The 21,657-nt window shown below is 46.4% G+C and overlaps 1 protein-coding gene across 1 annotated transcript in view; it reads right to left on the reverse strand.

The window, feature by feature from the left end:
- The window catches only part of LOC121558896 (alsin-like), a 115,532-nt gene that overhangs the window by 60,945 nt on the left and 32,930 nt on the right, over window positions 1-21,657 (reverse strand). The window contains exons 6-10 of the mRNA XM_045217789.1: window positions 15,702-15,940; window positions 9,110-9,187; window positions 5,817-5,924; window positions 2,007-2,120; window positions 1,463-1,634 (exon numbers count right to left, since the gene is read on the reverse strand). Coding sequence (XP_045073724.1) covers window positions 1,463-1,634; window positions 2,007-2,120; window positions 5,817-5,924; window positions 9,110-9,187; window positions 15,702-15,940 — 711 coding nt within the window. The remainder of the gene's footprint in view (window positions 1-1,462; window positions 1,635-2,006; window positions 2,121-5,816; window positions 5,925-9,109; window positions 9,188-15,701; window positions 15,941-21,657) is intronic.

A 21,657-nucleotide genomic window follows, 5' to 3' on the forward strand; every position in this document is an offset into this window, starting at 1 on the left:
AATGTAGCAAAATGCATAGGAAATGTAGTCACTGACAAGGTTAGAAATAATGATTTTGACCATACGGTCAAGCTGCTCCCACAACAGCTCAATAGGGTTGAGATCCGGTGACTGTGCTGGCCACTCCATTATAGACAGAATACCAGCTGACTGCTTCTTCCCTAAATAGTTATTGCATAGTTTGGAGCTGTGCTTTGGGTCATTGTCCTGTTGTAGGAGGAAATTGGCTCCAATCAAGCGCCGTCCACAGGGTATGGCATGGCGTTGTAAAATGGAGTGATAGCCTTCCTTCTTCAAGATCCCTTTTACTCTGTACAAATCTCCCACTTTACCACCACCAAAGCACCCCCAGACCATCACATTGCCTCCACCATGCTTGACAGATGGCATCAAGCACTTCACCAGCATCTTTTCATTTGGTCTGCGTCTCACAAATGTTCTTCTTTGTGATCCGAACACCTCAAACTTCGATTTGTCTGTCCATTCACTTTTTTCCAATCTTCCTCTGTTCAGTGTCTGTGTTCTTTTGCCCATCTTATTCTTTTCTTTTTATTGGCCAGTCTGAGATATGGCTTTTTCTTTGCAACTCTGCCTAGAAGGTCAGCATCCCGGAGTCGTCACTGTTGACGTTGAGACTGGTGTTTTGCAGGTACTATTTAATGAAGCTGCCAGTTGAGGACCTGTGAGGCGTCTGTTTCTCAAACTAGACACTCTAATGTATTTGTCCTCTTGCTCAGTTGTGCACCGGGGCCTCCCACTCCTCTTTCTATTCTGTTAAGAGCCAGTTTGCACTGTTCTGTGAAGGGAGTAGTACACAGCGTTGTACGAGATCTTCAGTTTCTTGGCAATTTTTCGCATGGAATAGCCTTCATTTCTCAGAACAAGAATAGACTGACGAGTTTCAGAAGAAAGTTATTTGTTGCTCCAGATCCTCAACTAGTCTCAAGAAGGCCAGTTTTATTGCTTCTTTAAATCAGCACAACAGTTTTCAGCTGTGCTAACATAATTGCAAAAGGGTTTTCTAATGATCAATTAGCCTTTTAAAAATGATAAACTTGGATTAGCAAACACAACGTGGCATTGTCTGGGAGCAACAGTATATCCCTCGCGTCAGACTCATTAAAGAAAACATCTTCGTCCAGTTCGAGGTTAGTAATCGCTGTTCTATTATCCAGAAGCTCTTTTCGGTCATAAGAGACAGTAGCATCAACATGATGTACTTCACGTTGACAGAAGTGAGTGCTACTGGGCGATAGTCATCCATTTATTTCCGTTACCTTCGCTTTCTTGGGTACAGGAACAATGGTGGACATCTTGAAGCAAGTGGGGACAACAGACTGGGATATGGAGAGATTTAATATGTCCATAAACACTCCAGCCAGCTGAGGCGAGGATGGAGGACGCGAGGAATCAAGGAAATGCAATTGAGATGCTCCCTATGTCTGTATGTCTTTTGTCTCACCTTTGCTCAGTAGAGGGCTGACCACCCGCTTGTTGACGTCTCTGAGCCTGCAGTAGAACTTCCTGTCTGCTGCAGCCAGCTCGTGGAGAGCAGAGATGAACCCCATCACGTTGTGATCAGCCTGGGCCAGACAGGACTGTCCTCCGCCATACACACCGCTGATGTAGCCCATCTAGACGGGAAGACACCAACACATTACTGATCAATATTTTATGTGGCACGTTATGATTGGAGTCTACAGCCAAGTCTCAGGGACAAGTTACTGGTAGGGGTCATATGTTATAATACATTATAAAATAAAGAAATAGGAGCACTCTGTTTCTGCACAGATCTGATTGATTTATTAACGGGACAATCAAACAGGCAGTTTCTAAACAGAGTGCTTATTTTCCTCTCCTGGATAGTCAACTGTTGAAGTGTTCTGGGGTAAGGAATGTTTTGGGATTTACAAGTCCCCTCAGTCGAGCACCCTTTCGTTCAAGCTGGGTAAACTCGGGTAAACTTTCTTTCCATTATAGAGAGGCTGTGATTGTGTTCTACTCACGTCCATACAGAAGGGCAGCAGGACCGGTCTGAGGGTGAACGTGTCCGTTATAGAGGGAGAGCTCTCAGTTGACTCTGTCCCAGGTATGTGGTTCTCAGGTGTGGTCTCCATCACCTGAATCAATTAATGAAAACATGAATACTTTATTGTCCCATAGGGAAATGTGTTTGCCAACAATACAGGCATTCCTGGCTACATTCACTGACTATACAAAACACACACACACACACACACACACACACACACATACACACACACACACACACACACACACACACACACACACACACACACACACACACACACACACACACACCCCCCAACGGCTTCTGCAGAAGGGGAAGAGACTCATCCAGAAAGCTATTGATTCAGCAGATACTGAAAAATGACTCTACGTGTACTGTAACACAAACAGAAGAAATACAGAAATTACACAATCCAAATCACAATATAAAGAATGACATTTCTTTTCAAGTTGCGTAACGTGGTTAAAAACTATATCTATAATCACTGAGTGGACAAAACATTAGGTACACCTGCTCTTTCCATGACAGAGACTGACCAGATGAAGCCAGGTGAAAGCTGTGATCCCTTATTGATGTCACTTGTTAAATTGTAGCAAGGTGTTGTATCAAACTAGTTGAAATGAAATACACGCACTTTGTAAACTTGTCAGAGAAATATCAGCAAGCATCAAAACAGCTAGCTAGGTGTCTGCTTGTCTGAACACAGAACATCATCTTACTGTTCTTTGATTGGATAAAGGGACCACCTGTCTCGCCGCAAGTCTTCGGCTAAGATTTGATATGGGCGGCAGGTAGCCCAGTGGTTAAGAGCGTTTCGGCCAGTAACCGAATGATCGCTGGTTCAAAACACAGGAATCGACCACGTGAAAAATCTGCCGATGTCACCTTGAGCAAGGCACTTAACCCTAATTGCTCATGTTAAGTCGCTCTGAACGAGAGCGTCAGCTAAACGACGTAAATGTAACGTTGAATTTTGGAAACTCCAGCAGCCGACATGAGACATTTTAAAACTAGACCGGTCAGTTGTTCTAAAACTCCTGAAGACCGTTGTGTTGTATCTGAACTGGGCTTTACAGCACATACTACAGACCTGTTGACCGCTGTAGAGGATGGGCATACTGACCTGTTGACCGCTGTAGAGGGTGGGCATACAGACCTGCTGACCGCTGTAGAGGGTGGGCATACTGACCTGTTGACCGCTGTAGAGGGTGGGCATACTGACCTGTTGACCGCTGTAGAGGGGGGGCATACTGACCTGTTGACCGCTGTAGAGGGGGGCATACTGACCTGTTGACCGCTGTAGAGGGTGGGCATACTGACCTGTTGACCGCTGTAGAGGATGGGCATACTGACCTGTTGACCGCTGTAGAGGGTGGGCATACTGACCTGTTGACCGCTGTAGAGGGATGGGCATACTGACCTGTTGACCGCTGTAGAGGGTGGGCATACTGACCTGTTGACCGCTGTAGAGGGTGGGCATACTGACCTGTTGACCGCTGTAGAGGGTGGGCATACTGACCTGTTGACCGCTGTAGAGGATGGGCATACTGACCTGTTGACCGCTGTAGAGGGTGGGCATACTGACCTGTTGACCGCTGTAGAGGGTGGGCATACTGACCTGTTGACCGCTGTAGAGGGGGGGCATACTGACCTGTTGACCGCTGTAGAGGGGGGGCATACTGACCTGTTGACCGCTGTAGAGGGTGGGCATACTGACCTGTTGACCGCTGTAGAGGGTGGGCATACTGACCTGTTGACCGCTGTAGAGGGGGGCATACTGACCTGTTGACCGCTGTAGAGGGGGGCATACTGACCTGTTGACCGCTGTAGAGGGGGGCATACTGACCTGTTGCCCGCTGTAGAGGGTGGGCATACTGACCTGTTGACCGCTGTAGAGGGTGGGCATACTGACCTGTTGACCGCTGTAGAGGATGGGCATACTGACCTGTTGACCGCTGTAGAGGGTGGGCATACTGACCTGTTGACCGCTGTAGAGGGGGGCATACTGACCTGTTGACCGCTGTAGAGGGGGGGCATACTGACCTGTTGACCGCTGTAGAGGGTGGGCATACTGACCTGTTGACCGCTGTAGAGGGTGGGCATACTGACCTGTTGACCGCTGTAGAGGGGGGCATACTGACCTGTTGACCGCTGTAGAGGTGGGCATACTGACCTGTTGACCGCTGTAGAGGGGGGGCATACTGACCTGTTGACCGCTGTAGAGGGTGGGCATACTGACCTGTTGACCGCTGTAGAGGGTGGGCATACTGACCTGTTGACCGCTGTAGAGGGGGGGCATACTGACCTGTTGACCGCTGTAGAGGGTGGGCATACTGACCTGTTGACCGCTGTAGAGGGGGGGCATACTGACCTGTTGACCGCTGTAGAGGGTGGGCATACTGACCTGTTGACCGCTGTAACAGAGGATGGGCATACTGACCTGTTGACCGCTGTAACAGAGGGTGGGCATACTGACCTGTTGACCGCTGTAGAGGGTGGGCATACTGACCTGTTGACCGCTGTAACAGAGGATGGGCATACTGACCTGTTGACCGCTGTAACAGAGGGTGGGCATACTGACCTGTTGACCGCTGTAGAGGATGGGCATACTGACCTGTTGACCGCTGTAGAGGGGGGGCATACTGACCTGTTGACCGCTGTAGAGGGTGGGCATACTGACCTGTTGACCGCTGTCAGAGGATGGGCATACTGACCTGTTGACCGCTGTAACAGAGGGTGGGCATACTGACCTGTTGACCGCTGTAACAGAGGGTGGGCATACTGACCTGTTGACCGCTGTAGAGGGTGGGCATACTGACCTGTTGACCGCTGTAGAGGGGGGCATACTGACCTGTTGACCGCTGTAGAGGGGGGCATACTGACCTGTTGACCGCTGTCAGAGGGGGCATACTGACCTGTTGACCGCTGTAGAGGGTGGGCATACTGACCTGTTGACCGCTGTAGAGGGGGGGCATACTGACCTGTTGACCGCTGTAACAGAGGATGGGCATACTGACCTGTTGACCGCTGTAGAGGGTGGGCATACTGACCTGTTGACCGCTGTAGAGGGGGCATACTGACCTGTTGACCGCTGTAGAGGGGGGGCATACTGACCTGTTGACCGCTGTAGAGGGGGGCATACTGACCTGTTGACCGCTGTAGAGGGGGGCATACTGACCTGTTGACCGCTGTAGAGGGGGGGCATACTGACCTGTTGACCGCTGTAGAGGGTGGGCATACTGACCTGTTGACCGCTGTAGAGGGGGGGCATACTGACCTGTTGACCGCTGTAACAGAGGATGGGCATACTGACCTGTTGACCGCTGTAGAGGGTGGGCATACTGACCTGTTGACCGCTGTAGAGGGGGGGCATACTGACCTGTTGACCGCTGTAACAGAGGGTGGGCATACTGACCTGTTGACCGCTGTAGAGGGTGGGCATACTGACCTGTTGACCGCTGTAGAGGGGGGGCATACTGACCTGTTGACCGCTGTAGAGGGTGGGCATACTGACCTGTTGACCGCTGTAGAGGGGGGGCATACTGACCTGTTGACCGCTGTAACAGAGGATGGGCATACTGACCTGTTGACCGCTGTAGAGGGTGGGCATACTGACCTGTTGACCGCTGTAACAGAGGATGGGCATACTGACCTGTTGACCGCTGTAGAGGGTGGGCATACTGACCTGTTGACCGCTGTAGAGGGTGGGCATACTGACCTGTTGACCGCTGTAGAGGGGGGGCATACTGACCTGTTGACCGCTGTAGAGGGTGGGCATACTGACCTGTTGACCGCTGTAACAGAGGATGGGCTGGCAGCAGTCACCATCAGCCAGGAACACACTGTGGCTCTGCCCTGCTGCCAGGTCCCACACACGCAGACCCTCTGACATCTGAGAGGGGGGCAAAACACACACACAAACACAGATCAGACCACCAGGCTAGACCACCAGATCAGACCACCAGGCTAGACCAGCAGGCTAGACCACCAGGCTAGACCACCAGGCTAGATCAGCAGGCTAGACCACCAGGCTAGACCACCAGACCACCAGGCCAGACCACCAGGCTAGACCCCCAGGCTAGACCACCAGACCACCAGGCTAGACCACCAGGCTAGACCACCAGACCACCAGGCCAGACCACCAGGCTAGACCAGCAGGCTAGACCATCAGACCAGACCACCAGGCTAGACCACCAGGCTAGATCAGCAGGCTAGACCACCAGGCTAGACCACCAGACCACCAGGCTAGACCACCAGGCTAGACCACCAGGCTAGATCAGCAGGCTAGACCACCAGGCTAGACCACCAGACCACCAGGCTAGACCCCCAGGCTAGACCACCAGACCACCAGGCTAGACCACCAGGCTAGACCACCAGACCACCAGGCCAGACCACCAGGCTAGACCAGCAGGCTAGACCATCAGACCAGACCACCAGGCTAGACCACCAGACCACCAGGCTAGACCAACAGGCTAGACCAACAGGCTAGACCAACAGGCTAGACCAGCAGGCTAGTCCACCAGGCTAGTCCACCAGGCTAGACCACCAGGCTAGATCAGCAGGCTAGACCATCAGGCTAGACCACCAGACCACCAGGCCAGACCACCAGACCACCAGGCTAGACCAACAGGCTAGACCAACAGGCTAGACCAGCAGGCTAGACCAGCAGGCTAGTCCACCAGGCTAGTCCACCAGGCTAGACCACCAGGCTAGACCAGCAGGCTAGACCAGCAGGCCACCAGGCTAGACCACCAGGCTAGACCGCCAGGCTAGACCACCAGGCTAGACCACCAGGCTAGACCAGCAGGCTAGTCCACCAGACCACCAGGCTAGACCACCAGACCACCAGGCTAGACCACCAGGCTAGTCCACCAGGCTAGACCACCAGGCTAGTCCACCAGGCTAGACCCCCAGGCTAGTCCACCAGGCTAGTCCACCAGGCTAGACCACCAGACCAGCAGGCTAGACCACCAGGCTAGTCCACCAGGCTAGACCACCAGGCTAGTCCAACAGGCTAGTCCACCAGGCTAGTCCACCAGGCTAGACCACCAGGCTAGACCACCAGACCAGCAGGCTAGTCCACCAGGCTAGTCCACCAGGCTAGACCACCAGACCACCAGGCTAGTCCACCAGGCTAGACCAGCAGGCTAGACCAGCAGGCTAGACCAGCAGCATAAGTATAACCATAAAAATAACTAAAGACAAGAATATCTGCCCTCTAGGGTATATGTACATGGCGCCGAAGGGGATGGCTGCCGTTTTATGGACTCTTAACCAACCGCGCTATTTTGTGTGTTTTTTCTCATTATTTGTAATTTATTTTGTACATAATGTTGATGCTACCGTCTCTTATGACCGAAAAGAGCTTCTGGACATCAGAACAGCGATTACTCACCTTGAACTGGACGAATAATTTTTATTTTATGAGTCGGACGAGAGGGATTTGCTCCAGACACCCGACAGGGCCCTCATCCCCGTCATTCAGTAGAAAGAAAAGGAGATATCGCGGAAGGAGATCGGGGTGCTTGGTAAGGAGCCGGCAACGAGTGGCTAATCTGCCTTTGCCATCGATACTATTGGCCAACTTACAATCGCTTGATAATAAAGTGGAAGAACTACAGGCAGGAATATCCTACCAACGGGACATTAAAAACTGTAATATCTTATGTTTCACCGAGTCGTGGCTGAACGAAGACATGAATAACATACAGCTGGTGGGTTATACACAGCATCGGCAGGATAGAACAGCAGCCTCTGGTAAGACAAGGGGTGGCGGTCATATATATATATATAAACAACAGCTGGTGCACGATATATAAGGAAGTCTCGAGGTTTTGTTCGCCTGAGGTAGAGTATCTCATGATAAACTGTAGACCACACTATCTACCAAGAGAGTTTTCATCTATATTCTTCATAGCTGTCTATTTACCACCACAAACTGATGCTGGCACTAAGACCGCACTTAATGAACTGTATACGGCCATAAGCAAACTGGAAAACGCTCATCCAGAGGCGGCGCTCCTAGTGGCCGGGGACTTTAATGTAGGGAAACTTAAATCCGTTTAATCTAATTTCTACCAGCATGTTAAATGTGCAACCAGAGGGAAAAAAACTTGAGACCACCTTTACTCCACACACAGAGACACGTACAAAGCTCTCCCTCGCCCTCCATTTGGCAAATCTGACCATAACTCTATTCTCCTGATTCCTGCTTATAAGCAAAAACTAAAGCAGGAAGCACCAGTGACTCGGTCAATAAAAAAGTGGTCAGATGAAGCAGTCGTGAAGAGGGCACAACACAACCTATTCCCCCTCAGGAGACTGAAAAGATTTGGCATGGCTCCTCAGATCCTCAAAAGGTTCTACAGCTGCACCATCGAGAGCATCCTGACTGGTTGCATCACCGCCTGGTATGTCAACTGCTCGGCCTCCGACCGCAAGGCACTACAGAGGGTAGTGCGTACGGCCCAGTACATCACTGGGGCCAAGCTTCCTGCCATCCAGGACCTCTATACAGGAAGGCCCTAAAAATTGTCAAAGACTCCAGCCACTCTAGTCATAGACTGTTCTCTCTGCTACCGCACGGCAAGCGGTACCGGAGCGCCAAGTCTAGGTCCAAAAGGCTCCTTAACAGCTTCTACCCCCAAGCCATAAGACTCCTGAACATCTAATCAAATGGCTACCCGGACTATTTGCACTGCCCCCCCACCCCACCCCATCCCCCTCTTTTACGCTGCTGCTACTCTGTTTATTATCTATGCATAGTCACTTTAACTCTACCTACATGTACATATTACCCCAATTACCTCGACTAACCGGTGCCCCCGCACATTGACTCTGTACCGGTACCCCCTGTATATAGCCTCGCTATTGTTATTTTTACTTTTATTTCGTATAATTTTATATTGTATTTTTTGTATTTTTTGTTTTGCTATTCTTTCTTAAAACTGCATTGTTGGTTGAGGGCTTGTAAGTAAGCATTTCACTGTAAGGTCTACACCTGTTGTATTCGGCGCATGTGACAAATAACATTTGATTTGATCAAATAAAATAAAATGTGATTTGTAGGTAAAGTACCTTGGCCTGTTGAGGCATGGTAGTGGGGCTGTCCATGTGTCCCAACTGGCCGGATCTGTTGCTGCCCCACGACAACACCTGGGAAGATAATCCTTATTATACACACCAGTCTCCCCAAAGCACACACATCCCTGGGTCGCTCCTCTTTTCAGTTCGCTGCAGCTAGCGACTGGAACGAGCTGCAAAAAACACTCAAACTGGACAGTTTTATCTACATCTCTTCATTCAAAGACTCAATCATGGACACTCTTACTGACAGTTGTGGCTGCTTCGCGTGATGTATTGTTGTCTCTACCTTCTTGCCCTTTGTGCTGTTGTCTGTGCCCAATAATGTTTGTACCATGTCTTGTGCTGCTACCATGTTGTGCTGCTGCCATGTTGTTGTCATGTGGTGTTGCTACCATGTTACGTTGTTGTCTTAGGTCTCTCTTTATGTAGTGTTGTGGTGTCTCTCTTTATGTAGTGTTGTGGTGTCTCTCTTTATGTAGTGTTGTGGTGTCTCTCTTTATGTAGTGTTGTGGTGTCTCTCTTTATGTAGTGTTGTGGTGTCTCTCTTTATGTAGTGTTGTGGTGTCTCTCTTTATGTAGTGTTGTGGTGTCTCTCTTTATGTAGTGTTGTGGTGTCTCTCTTTATGTAGTGTTGTGGTGTCTCTCTTTATGTAGTGTTGTGGTGTCTCTCTTTATGTAGTGTTGTGGTGTCTCTCTTTATGTAGTGTTGTGGCGTCTCTCTTTATGTAGTGTTGTGGTGTCTCTCTTTATGTAGTGTTGTGGTGTCTCTCTTTATGTAGTGTTGTGGTGTCTCTCTTTATGTAGTGTTGTGGTGTCTCTCTTTATGTAGTGTTGTGGTGTCTCTCTTTATGTAGTGTTGTGGTGTCTCTCTTTATGTAGTGTTGTGGTGTCTCTCTTTATGTAGTGTTGTGGTGTCTCTCTTTATGTAGTGTTGTGGTGTCTCTTTATGTAGTGTTGTGGTGTCTCTCTTTATGTAGTGTTGTGGTGTCTCTCTTTATGTAGTGTTGTGGTGTCTCTCTTTATGTAGTGTTGTGGTGTCTCTCTTTATGTAGTGTTGTGGTGTCTCTCTTTATGTAGTGTTGTGGTGTCTCTCTTTATGTAGTGTTGTGGTGTCTCTCTTTATGTAGTGTTGTGGTGTCTCTCTTTATGTAGTGTTGTGGTGTCTCTCTTTATGTAGTGTTGTGGTGTCTCTCTTTATGTAGTGTTGTGGTGTCTCTCTTTATGTAGTGTTGTGGTGTCTCTCTTTATGTAGTGTTGTGGTGTCTCTCTTTATGTAGTATTGTGGTGTCTCTCTTTATGTAGTGTTGTGGTGTCTCTCTTTATGTAGTGTTGTGGCGTCTCTCTTTATGTAGTGTTGTGGCGTCTCTCTTTATGTAGTGTTGTGTTGTCTCTTTATGTAGTGTTGTGGTGTCTCTCTTTATGTAGTGTTGTGGTGTCTCTCTTTATGTAGTGTTGTGGTGTCTCTCTTTATGTAGTGTTGTGGTGTCTCTCTTTATGTAGTGTTGTGGTGTCTCTCTTTATGTGGTGTTGTGGTGTCTCTCTTTATGTGGTGTTGTGGTCTCTCTTTATGTAGTGTTGTGGCGTCTCTCTTTATGTAGTGTTGTGGCGTCTCTCTTTATGTAGTGTTGTGGCTTCTCTCTTTATGTAGTGTTGTGGCGTCTCTCTTTATGTAGTGTTGTGGTGTCTCTCTTTATGTAGTGTTGTGGCGTCTCTCTTTACGTAGTGTTGTGGCGTCTCTCTTTATGTAGTGTTGTGGCGTCTCTCTTTATGTAGTGTTGTGGCGTCTCTCTTTACGTAGTGTTGTGGCGTCTCTCTTTATGTAGTGTTGTGGCGTCTCTCTTTATGTAGTGTTGTGGCGTCTCTCTTTATGTAGTGTTGTGGCGTCTCTCTTTATGTAGTGTTGTGGCGTCTCTCTTTATGTAGTGTTGTGGCGTCTCTCTTTATGTAGTGTTGTGGTGTCTCTCTTTATGTAGTGTTGTGGCGTCTCTCTTTATGTAGTGTTGTGGTGTCTCTCTTTATGTAGTGTTGTGGTGTCTCTCTTTATGTGGTGTTGTGGTGTCTCTCTTTATGTGGTGTTGTGGTCTCTCTTTATGTAGTGTTGTGGCGTCTCTCTTTATGTAGTGTTGTGGCGTCTCTCTTTATGTAGTGTTGTGGCGTCTCTCTTTATGTAGTGTTGTGGCGTCTCTCTTTATGTAGTGTTGTGGTGTCTCTCTTTATGTAGTGTTGTGGCGTCTCTCTTTACGTAGTGTTGTGGCGTCTCTCTTTATGTAGTGTTGTGGCGTCTCTCTTTATGTAGTGTTGTGGCGTCTCTCTTTATGTAGTGTTGTGGCGTCTCTCTTTATGTAGTGTTGTGGCGTCTCTCTTTATGTAGTGTTGTGGCGTCTCTCTTTATGTAGTGTTGTGGTGTCTCTCTTTATGTAGTGTTGTGGCGTCTCTCTTTATGTAGTGTTGTGGCGTCTCTCTTTATGTAGTGTTGTGGTGTCTCTCTTTATATAGTGTTGTGGCGTCTCTCTTTATGTAGTGTTGTGGCGTCTCTCTTTATGTAGTGTTGTGGCGTCTCTCTTTATGTAGTGTTGTGGCGTCTCTCTTTATGTAGTGTTGTGGTGTCTCTCTTTATGTAGTGTTGTGGCGTCTCTCTTATGTAGTGTTGTGGCGTCTCTCTTTATGTAGTGTTGTGGCGTCTCTCTTTATGTAGTGTTGTGGTGTCTCTCTTTATGTAGTGTTGTGGTGTCTCTCTTTATGTAGTGTTGTGGCGTCTCTCTTTATGTAGTGTTGTGGCGTCTCTCTTTATGTAGTGTTGTGGCGTCTCTCTTTATGTAGTGTTGTGGCGTCTCTCTTTATGTAGTGTTGTGGCGTCTCTCTTTATCTAGTGTTGTGGTGTCTCTCTTTATGTAGTGTTGTGGTGTCTTTCTTTATGTAGTGTTGTGGTGTCTCTCTTTATGTGGTGTTGTGGTGTCTCTCTTTATGTGGTGTTGTGGTGTCTCTCTTTATGTAGTGTTGTGGTGTCTCTTTATGTAGTGTTGAGGTGTCTCTTTATGTAGTGTTGTGGTGTCTCTCTTTATGTAGTGTTGTGGTGTCTCTCTTTATGTAGTGTTGTGGTGTCTCTCTTTATGTAGTGTTGTGGTGTCTCTCTTTATGTGGTGTTGTGGTGGCTCTTTATGTAGTGTTGTGGTGTCTCTCTTTATGTAGTGTTGTGGCGTCTCTCTTTATGTAGTGTTGTGGCGTCTCTCTTTATGTAGTGTTGTGGTCTCTCTTTATGTAGTGTTGTGGTGTCTCTCTTTATGTAGTGTTGTGGCGTCTCTCTTTATGTAGTGTTGTGGTGTCTCTCTTTATGTAGTGTTGTGGTGTCTCTCTTTATGTAGTGTTGTGGTGTCTCTCTTTATGTAGTGTTGTGGTGTCTCTATGTAGTGTTGTGGTGTCTCTCTTTATGCAGTGTTGTGGTGTCTCTATGTAGTGTTGTGGTGTCTCTCTTTATGTAGTGTTGTAGTCTCTCTTTATGTAGTGTTGTGGTGTCTCTCTTTATGTAGTGTTGTGGTGTCTCTCTTTATGTAGTGTTGTGGTGTCTCTCTTTATGTAGTGTTGTGGTCTCTCTTTATGTAGTGTTGTGGTGTCTCTCTTTATGTAGTGTTGTGGTGTCTCTCTTTATGTAGTGTTGTGGTGTTTCTCTTTATGTAGTGTTGTGGTGTCTCTCTTTATGTAGTGCTGTGGTGTCTCTCTTTATGTAGTGTTGTGGTCTCTCTTTATGTAGTGTTGTGGTGTCTCTCTTTATGTAGTGTTGTGGTGTCTCTTTATGTAGTGTTGTGGTGTCTCTCTTTATGTAGTGTTGTGGTGTCTCTCTATGTAGTGTTGTGGCGTCTCTCTTTATGTAGTGTTGTGGTGTCTCTCTTTATGTTGTGTTGTGGTGTCTCTCTTTATGTAGTGTTGTGGTGTCTCTTTATGTAGTGTTGTGGCGTCTCTCTTTATGTAGTGTTGTGGTGTCTCTCTTTATGTAGTGTTGTGGTGTCTCTTTATGTAGTGTTGTGGCGTCTCTCTTTATGTAGTGTTGTGGTGTCTCTCTTTATGTAGTGTTGTGGTGTCTCTCTTTATGTAGTGTTGTGGTGTCTCTTTATGTAGTGTTGTGGTGTCTCTTTATGTAGTGTTGTGGCGTCTCTCTTTATGTAGTGTTGTGGTGTCTCTCTTTATGTAGTGTTGTGGTGTCTCTCTTTATGTAGTGTTGTGGTGTCTCTTTATGTAGTGTTGTGGTGTCTCTCTTTATGTAGTGTTGTGGCGTCTCTCTTTATGTAGTGTTGTGGTGTCTCTATGTAGTGTTGTGGTGTCTCTATGTAGTGTTGTGGTGTCTCTATGTAGTGTTGTGGTGTCTCTCTTTATGTAGTGTTGTGGCATCTCTCTTTATGTAGTGTTGTGGTGTCTCTCTTTATGTAGTGTTGTGGTGTCTCTTTATGTAGTGTTGTGGCGTCTCTCTTTATGTAGTGTTGTGGTGTCTCTCTTTATGTAGTGTTGTGGTGTCTCTCTTTATGTAGTGTTGTGGTGTCTCTTTATGTAGTGTTGTGGTGTCTCTCTTTATGTAGTGTTGTGGTGTCTCTCTTTATGTAGTGTTGTGGTGTCTCTATGTAGTGTTGTGGTGTCTCTCTTTATGTAGTGTTGTGGCGTCTCTCTTTATGTAGTGTTGTGGTGTCTCTATGTAGTGTTGTGGTGTCTCTATGTAGTGTTGTGGTGTCTCTTTATGTAGTGTTGTGGTGTCTCTTTATGTAGTGTTGTGGTGTCTCTCTTTATGTAGTGTTGTGGCGTCTCTCTTTATGTAGTGTTGTGGTGTCTCTCTTTATGTAGTGTTGTGGTGTCTCTCTTTATGTAGTGTTGTGGTGTCTCTCTTTATGTAGTGTTGTGGTGTCTCTTTATGTAGTGTTGTGGTGTCTCTCTTTATGTAGTGTTGTGGTGTCTCTCTTTATGTAGTGTTGTGGTGTATCTCTTTATGTGGTGTTGTGGTGTCTCTCTTCATGTGGTGTTGTGGTGTCTCTCTTTATGTAGTGTTGTGGTGTCTCTCTTTATGTAGTGTTGTGGTGTCTCTCTTTATGTAGTGTTGTGGTGTCTCTCTTTATGTAGTGTTGTGGTGGTCTCTCTTTATGTAGTGTTGTGGTGTCTCTCTTTATGTAGTGTTGTGGTGTCTCTCTTTATGTAGTGTTGTGGTGTCTCTCTTTATGTAGTGTTGTGGTGTCTCTCTTTATGTAGTGTTGTGGTGTATCTCTTTATGTGGTGTTGTGGTGTCTCTCTTCATGTGGTGTTGTGGTGTCTCTCTTTATGTAGTGTTGTGGTGTCTCTCTTTATGTAGTGTTGTGGTGTCTCTCTTTATGTAGTGTTGTGGTGTCTCTCTTTATGTAGTGTTGTGGTGGTCTCTCTTTATGTAGTGTTGTGGTGTCTCTCTTTATGTAGTGTTGTGGTGTCTCTCTTTATGTAGTGTTGTGGTGTCTCTCTTTATGTAGTGTTGTGGTGTCTCTCTTTATGTAGTGTTGTGGTGTCTCTTTATGTAGTGTTGTGGTGTCTCTCTTTATGTAGTGTTGTGGTGTCTCTTTATGTAGTGTTGTGGTGTCTCTCTTTATGTAGTGTTGTGGTGTCTCTCTTTATGTAGTGTTGTGGTGTCTCTCTTGTCGTGATGTGTGTTTTGTCCTATATTTTTAATCCCAGTCCCCGCAGGAGGCCTTTTGCCTTTTGGTAGGCCGTCATTGTAAATAAGAATTTGTTCTTAACTGACTTGCCCAGTTAAACAAAGGTTAAATTTAAAAAAATACAAACGTATAGGAAGGTACAATATTAGACGTCATGCTATATCCTCACACCATAACAACTTCTTAACAGTCTCTCCTCTAAATTCGAAGGAAGAGAGTGAATCCAATACTAAAATGGCTAATGATGTTCAATAGTATGAGGTAATAGTATGAGGTAATAGTATGAGGTAATAGTATGAGGCAATAGTATGAGGTAATAGTATGAGGTAATAGTATGAAGCAATAGTATGAGGTAATAGTATGAGGAAATAGTATAAGGTAATAGTATGAGGTAATAGTATGAGGTAATAGTATGAGGTAATAGTATGAGGTAATATTATAAGGTAACAGTATGAGGTAATAGTATGAGGTAATAGTATAAGGTAATAGTATGAGGTAATAGTATGAGGTAATAGTATGAGGTAACAGTATGAGGCAATAGTATGAGGTAATAGTATGAGGTAATAGTATAAGGCAATAGTATGAGGTAATAGTATGAGGTAATAGTATGAGGTAATAGTATGAGGTAATATTATAAGGTAATAGTATGAGGTAATAGTATGAGGTAATATTATAAGGCGATAGTATAGGGTAATAGTATAAGGTAATAGTATGAGGCAATAGTATGAGGTAATAGTATGAGGTAATAGTATGAGGCAATAGTATGAGGCAATAGTATGAGGTAATAGTATGAGGTAATAGTATAAGGCAATAGTATGAGGTAATAGTATGAGGCAATAGTATGAGGTAATAGTATGAGGTAATAGTATGAGGTAATAGTATGAGGGTACTGTGAGTGTGATGGGGATTGTGTGTGTTGTTACCTGACACTGTGCAGTGAGGGCCAGTGAGTGGTATGTCCCTGCAGCTACCTTCACTACCTCCTCTCCATTCAGGATCTTGATACACAGTGGCTGGAGCCTGGGTAGCTGGTCTCCGTGGCCCAGCTGTCCCTCCTTCCCCCGGCCCCAGCTCCACACCTCTGTGTTCAGGGAGGGCAGGGCCTCCACTACCTCCTCCTTCCTGGAGCGGGTGGTCCTCCTGCTGGGTAGCTCAGGGGATGCTGGAAAGATAAAACAAAGGAGTCAAAATGCTATTGAGATATGAACATACTTTGTTTCACGGAAACATGGCTCTCTCGGGATATTCTGTCGAAATCGGTCCAGCCAGATGGGTTCTCAGTTCATCGCGCAGACAGAAATAAATATCTCTCCGGGAAGCAGAAGGGCGGGGGTGTGTGTTTCATGATTAACGACTCATGGTGTAATTGTAGTAACATAGAGGAACTCAAGTCCTTTTGTTCACCCGACGTAGAATATCTCACAATCAAATGCCGACCGTATTATCTCCCAAGATAATTTTCTTTGGTTATAGTCACGGCCGTGTATATCCCCCCTCAAGCCGATACAACGACGGCCCTCAAAGAACTTCACTGGACCTTATGCAAACTGGAAACCACATATCCTGAGGCTGCATTTATTGTAGCTGGGGATTTTAACAAAGCAAATTTGAGGACTAGGCTGCCGAAGTTCTATCAACATATCGACTGTCGTACTCGGGCTGCTAAAATTCTCGACCATTGGTATTCGAACTTTCGGGATAGTTATAGGCCCTCCCCCGCCCTCCTTTCTGCAAATCTGACCACGACTCCATTTTGCTCCTCTCTTCCTATAAGCAGAAACTCAAACAGGAAGTACCCGTGCTAAGGACTATTCAACGCTGGTCTTACCAATCGGAATCCACACTTCAAGATTGTTTTGATCACGCGGACTGGGATATGTTCTGGGGCAGCTTGCGAAAATAATTTAGACGAAAACACTGAAACGGTGACTGAGTTTATCAGGAAGTGTATAGGAGATTTTGTACCCACTGTAACTATTAAAACCTACCCTAACCAGAAACCGTGGATAGACGGCAGCATTCGCGCATTAAACACGCAAAACATCAGTATAGAGACAAAGTGGAGTCGCAATTCAACGGATCACACACGAGACGTATGTGGCAGGGTCTACAGACAATCACGTACTACAAAAGGAAAACCAGCAACCATAGTACCCTCCAAGCTCATCATTAAGCTCGAGGCCCTGGGTCTGAACCCCGCCCTGTGCAACTGGGTCCTGGACTTCCTGACGGGCCGCCCCCAGGTGGTGAAGGTAGGAAACAACATCTCCATCAGTCTCTTCGCTGATCCTCAACACTGGGGCCCCACAAGGGTGCGTGCTCAGCCCCCTCCTGTACTCCCTGTTCACCTGTCACGGTTTCGGCCGAGGCTGCTCCTTCTCCTTGTTCGGGCAGGCTTCGGCGGTCGTCGTCTCCGGAGTACTAGCTGCCACCGTTCTATGTTTCGATGTTTGATTGGTTTTGTCTGTTTTGTTACACCTGTTCCTTGTTAGTGTTCATTATGCGTCCTATATAGTTATCTTGAGTTTTGTCATGTGTTGTGTGTAATTGTTCGTTGTCACGTTGTGTGCTAGTTTGTTTATGTTCTCTCTGTATTTTTGTTTAGAGAGAGTTCCGCACTTTGTGCGCCTTTGTTTTGCACTTTACCGAGTTGCGTAAAGTTCGCTTGCCTGCCTGGTTGCCTGTTGCCGTGTTTGGCTTGTTCTTTTGTCTTCACTAAAGACGTCAGTACGAAGCCTCTGTGTGTCCTGCGCATGATTCCACAACACATCTACACTCAACCCTGACATCACCCATGACTGCGTGGCCAAGCACGCCTCCAACTTAATCATCAAGTTTGCAGACGACACAACAGTAGTATGCTTGATTACCAACAATGACGAGACAGCCTACAGGGAGGAGGTGAGGGCTCTGGGAGTGTGGTGCCAGGAAAATAACCTCTCACTCAACATCAACAAAACGAAGGAGCTGATCGTGGACTTCAGGAGACAGCAGAGGGAGCACACCCCTATCCACATCAACGGGACAGCAGTGGAAAAGGTGAAAAGCTTCAAGTTCCTCGGCGTACACATCACTAACAATCTGAAATGGTCCACCCACACAGACAGTGTGGTGAAGAAGGTGCAACAGCGTCTCTTCAACCTTAGGAGGCTGAAGAAATATGTCTTGGCCCCTAAGACCCTCACAAAGTTTTACAGATGCACAATTGAGAGCATCCTGTCGGGCTGTATCCCCTCCTGGTACAGCAACTGCACCACCCGCAACCGCAGGGCTCTCCAGAGGGTGGTGCGGTCTGCCCAACACATCACCGGGGGCACACTGCCTGCCCTCCAGGACATTTACAGCACCTGATGTCACAGGAAGGCCAAAAAGATCATCAAGGACATCAACCAACCCGAGCCACTGCCTGTTTATATACTGTATTCTAGTCAATACCACCTATTCAACTATTGCTCTATATATACTATATTCTATCCTACGTATTCTTCAGATATACTACATATTCTATCCACATACTGTCCATAATGTCTATACATCCCATCACATATAAACAAAAACAAATATATACAGTGAGGGAAAAAAGTATTTGATCCCCTGCTGATTTTGTACATTTGCCCACTGACAAAGAAATGATCAGTCTATAATTTTAATGGTAGGTTTATTTGAACAGTGAGAGACAGAATAACAAAAAAAATACCCAGAAAAAACGCATGTGAAAAATGTTATAAATTGATTTGCATTTTAATGAAGGAAATAAGTATTTGACCCCCTCTAAAATCAGAAAGATTTCTGGCTCCCAGGTGTCTTTTATACAGGTAACGAGCTGAGATTAGGAGCACACTCTTAAAGGGAGTGCTCCTAATCTCAGCTTGTTACCTGTATAAAAGACACCTGTCCACAGAAGCAATCAATCAATCAGATTCCAAACTCTCCACCATGGCCAAAGCCAAAGAGCTCTCCAAGGATGTCAGGGACAAGATTGTAGACCTACACAAGGCTGGAATGGGCTACAAGACCATCGCCAAGCAGCTTGGTGAGAAGGTGACAACAGTTGGTGCGATTATTCGCAAACGGAAGAAACACAAAAGAACTGTCAACCTCCCTCGGCCTGGGGCTCCATGCAAGATCTCACCTCGTGGAGTTGCAATGATCATGAGAACGGTGAGGAATCAGCCCAGAACTACACGGGAGGATCTTGTCAATGATCTCAAGGCAGCTGGGACCATAGTCACCAAGAAAACTATTGGTAACACACCACGCCGTGAAGGACTGAAATCCTGCAGCGCCCGCAAGGTCCCCCTGCTCAAGAAAGCACATATACATGCCCGTCTGAAGTTTGCCAATGAACATCTGAATGATTCAGAGGAGAACTGGGTGAAAGTGTTGTGGTCAGATGAGACCAAAATCGAGCTCTTTGGCATCAACTCAACTCGCCGTGTTTGGAGGAGGAGGAATGCTGCCTATGACCCCAAGAACACCATCCCCACGTCAAACATGGAGGTGGGAAACATTATGCTTTGGGGGTGTTTTTCTGCTAAGGGGACAGAACAACTTCACCGCATCAAAGGGACGATGGACGGGGCCATGTACCGTCAAATCTTGGGTGAGAACCTCCTTCCCTCAGCCAGGGCATTGAAAATGGGTCGTGGATGGGTATTCCAGCATGACAATGACCCAAAACACATGGCCAAGGCAACAAAGGAGTGGCTCAAGAAGAAGCACATTAGGGTCCTGGAGTGGCCTAGCCAGTCTCCAGACCTTAATCCCATAGAAAATCTGTGGAGGGAGCTGAAGGTTCGAGTTGCCAAACGTCAGCCTCGAAACCTTAATGACTTGGAGAAGATCTGCAAAGAGGAGTGGGACAAAATCCCTCCAGAGATGTGTGCAAACCTGGTGGCCAACTACAAGAAACGTCTGACCTCTGTGATTGCCAACAAGGGTTTTGCCACCAAGTACTAAGTCATGTTTTGCAGAGGGGTCAAATACTTATTTCCCTCATTAAAATGCAAATCAATTCATAACATTTTTGACATGCGTTTTTCTGGATTTTGTTGTTGTTATTCTGTATCTCACTGTTCAAATAAACCTACCATTAAAATTATAGACTGATAATGTCTTTGTCAGTGGGCAAATGTACAAAATTAGCAGGGGATCAAATACTTTTTTCCCTCACTGTATATATATATACACATATACAGTGCATTTGGCAAGTATTCAGACCCCTTGACTTTTCCCACATTTTGTTACGTTACAGCCTTATTATCAAATTGATTAAATAAAAATGTTTCCTCATCAATCTACACACAATACACCATAATGACAAGCAAAAACTGTTTTTTAGAAATGTTTGCAAATGTATTACAAATAAAAACCAGAAATACCTTATTTACATAAATATTCAGAACCTTTGCTATGAAACTCGAAATTGAGCTCAGGTGCATCCTGTTTCCATTGATCATCCTTGAGATGTTTCTACAACTTGATTGGAATCCACCTGTGGTAAATTCAATTGAATGGACATGATTTGGAAAGGCCCACACCTGTCTATATAGGGTCCCACAGTTGACAGTGCATGTCAGAGCAAAAACCAAGCCATGAGGTCGAAGGAAATGTCCATAGAGCTCCGAGATAACATTGTGTCGAGGCACAGATCTGGGGAAGGGTTCCAAAAAATGTCTGCAGCATTGAAGGTCCCCAAGAACACTGTGTATTATAGTGAGGTCTGGGGTCCGCTCACCAACCAAGAATCATGTCATGTCTATATATATATATATATATACAGTGCCTTCGGAAAGTATTCAGACCCCTTGACTTTTCCCACATTTTGTTACGTTACAGCCTTATTCTAAAATTGATAAATTGTTTTTTCCCCTCATCAATCTACACACAATACCCCATAATGACAAAGCAAAAATAGGTTTTTAGAAATGTTAGCAAATGTATTAAAAATAAAAAACTGAAATATGACATTTACATAAGTATTCAGACCTTTTACTCAGTACTTTGTTGAAGCGCCTTTGGCAGTGATTACAGCCTCGAGTCTTCTTGGGTATGACGCTACAAGCTTGGCACACCTGTATTTGGGGAGTTTCTCCCATTCTTCTCTGCAGATCTTCCCAAGCTCTGTCAAGTTGGATGGGGAGCATTGCTGCACAGCTATTTTCAGGTCTCTCCAGAGATGTTTGATCGGGTTCAAGTCCGGGCTCTGGATTGGCCACTCAAGGACATTCAGAGACTTGTCCCGAAGCCACTCCTGCATTGTCTTGGCTGTGTGCTTACGGTCATTGTCCTGTTGGAAGGTGAACCTTCACCCCAGTCTGAGGTCCTGAGCGCTCTGGAGCAGGTTTTCATTAAGGATCTCTCTGTACTTTGCTCCGTTAATCTTTCCCTCGATCCTGACTAGTTTCCCAGTCCCTGCCGCTGAAAAACATCCCCACAGCATGATGCTGCCACCACCATGCTTCACCGTAGGGATGGTGCCAGGTTTCCTCCAGACGTGACGCTTGGCATTCAGGCCAAAGAGTTCAATCTTGGTTTCATCAGACCAGAGAATCTTGTTTCTCATGGTCTGAGTCCTTTAGGTGTCCTTTGGCAAACTCCAAGCGGGCTGTCATGTGCCTTTTACTGAGGAGTGGCTTCTGTCTGGCCACTCTACCATAAAGGCCTGATTGGTGGAGTGATGCAGAGATGGTTGTCCTTCTGGAAGGTTCTCCCATCCCCACAGAGGAACTCTGGAGCTCTGTCAAAGTGACCATTGGGTTCTTGGTCACCTCCCTGACCAAGGCCCTTCTCCCCCGATTGCTCAGTTTGGCCGGGCGGCCAGCTCTAGGAAGAGTCTTGGTGGTTCCAAACTTCTTCCATTTAAGAATGATGGAGGCC

The sequence above is a fragment of the Coregonus clupeaformis genome, unplaced genomic scaffold (genome assembly GCF_020615455.1).
Source record: "Coregonus clupeaformis isolate EN_2021a unplaced genomic scaffold, ASM2061545v1 scaf1227, whole genome shotgun sequence".
In the NCBI taxonomy this organism is placed as follows: domain Eukaryota; kingdom Metazoa; phylum Chordata; class Actinopteri; order Salmoniformes; family Salmonidae; genus Coregonus; species Coregonus clupeaformis.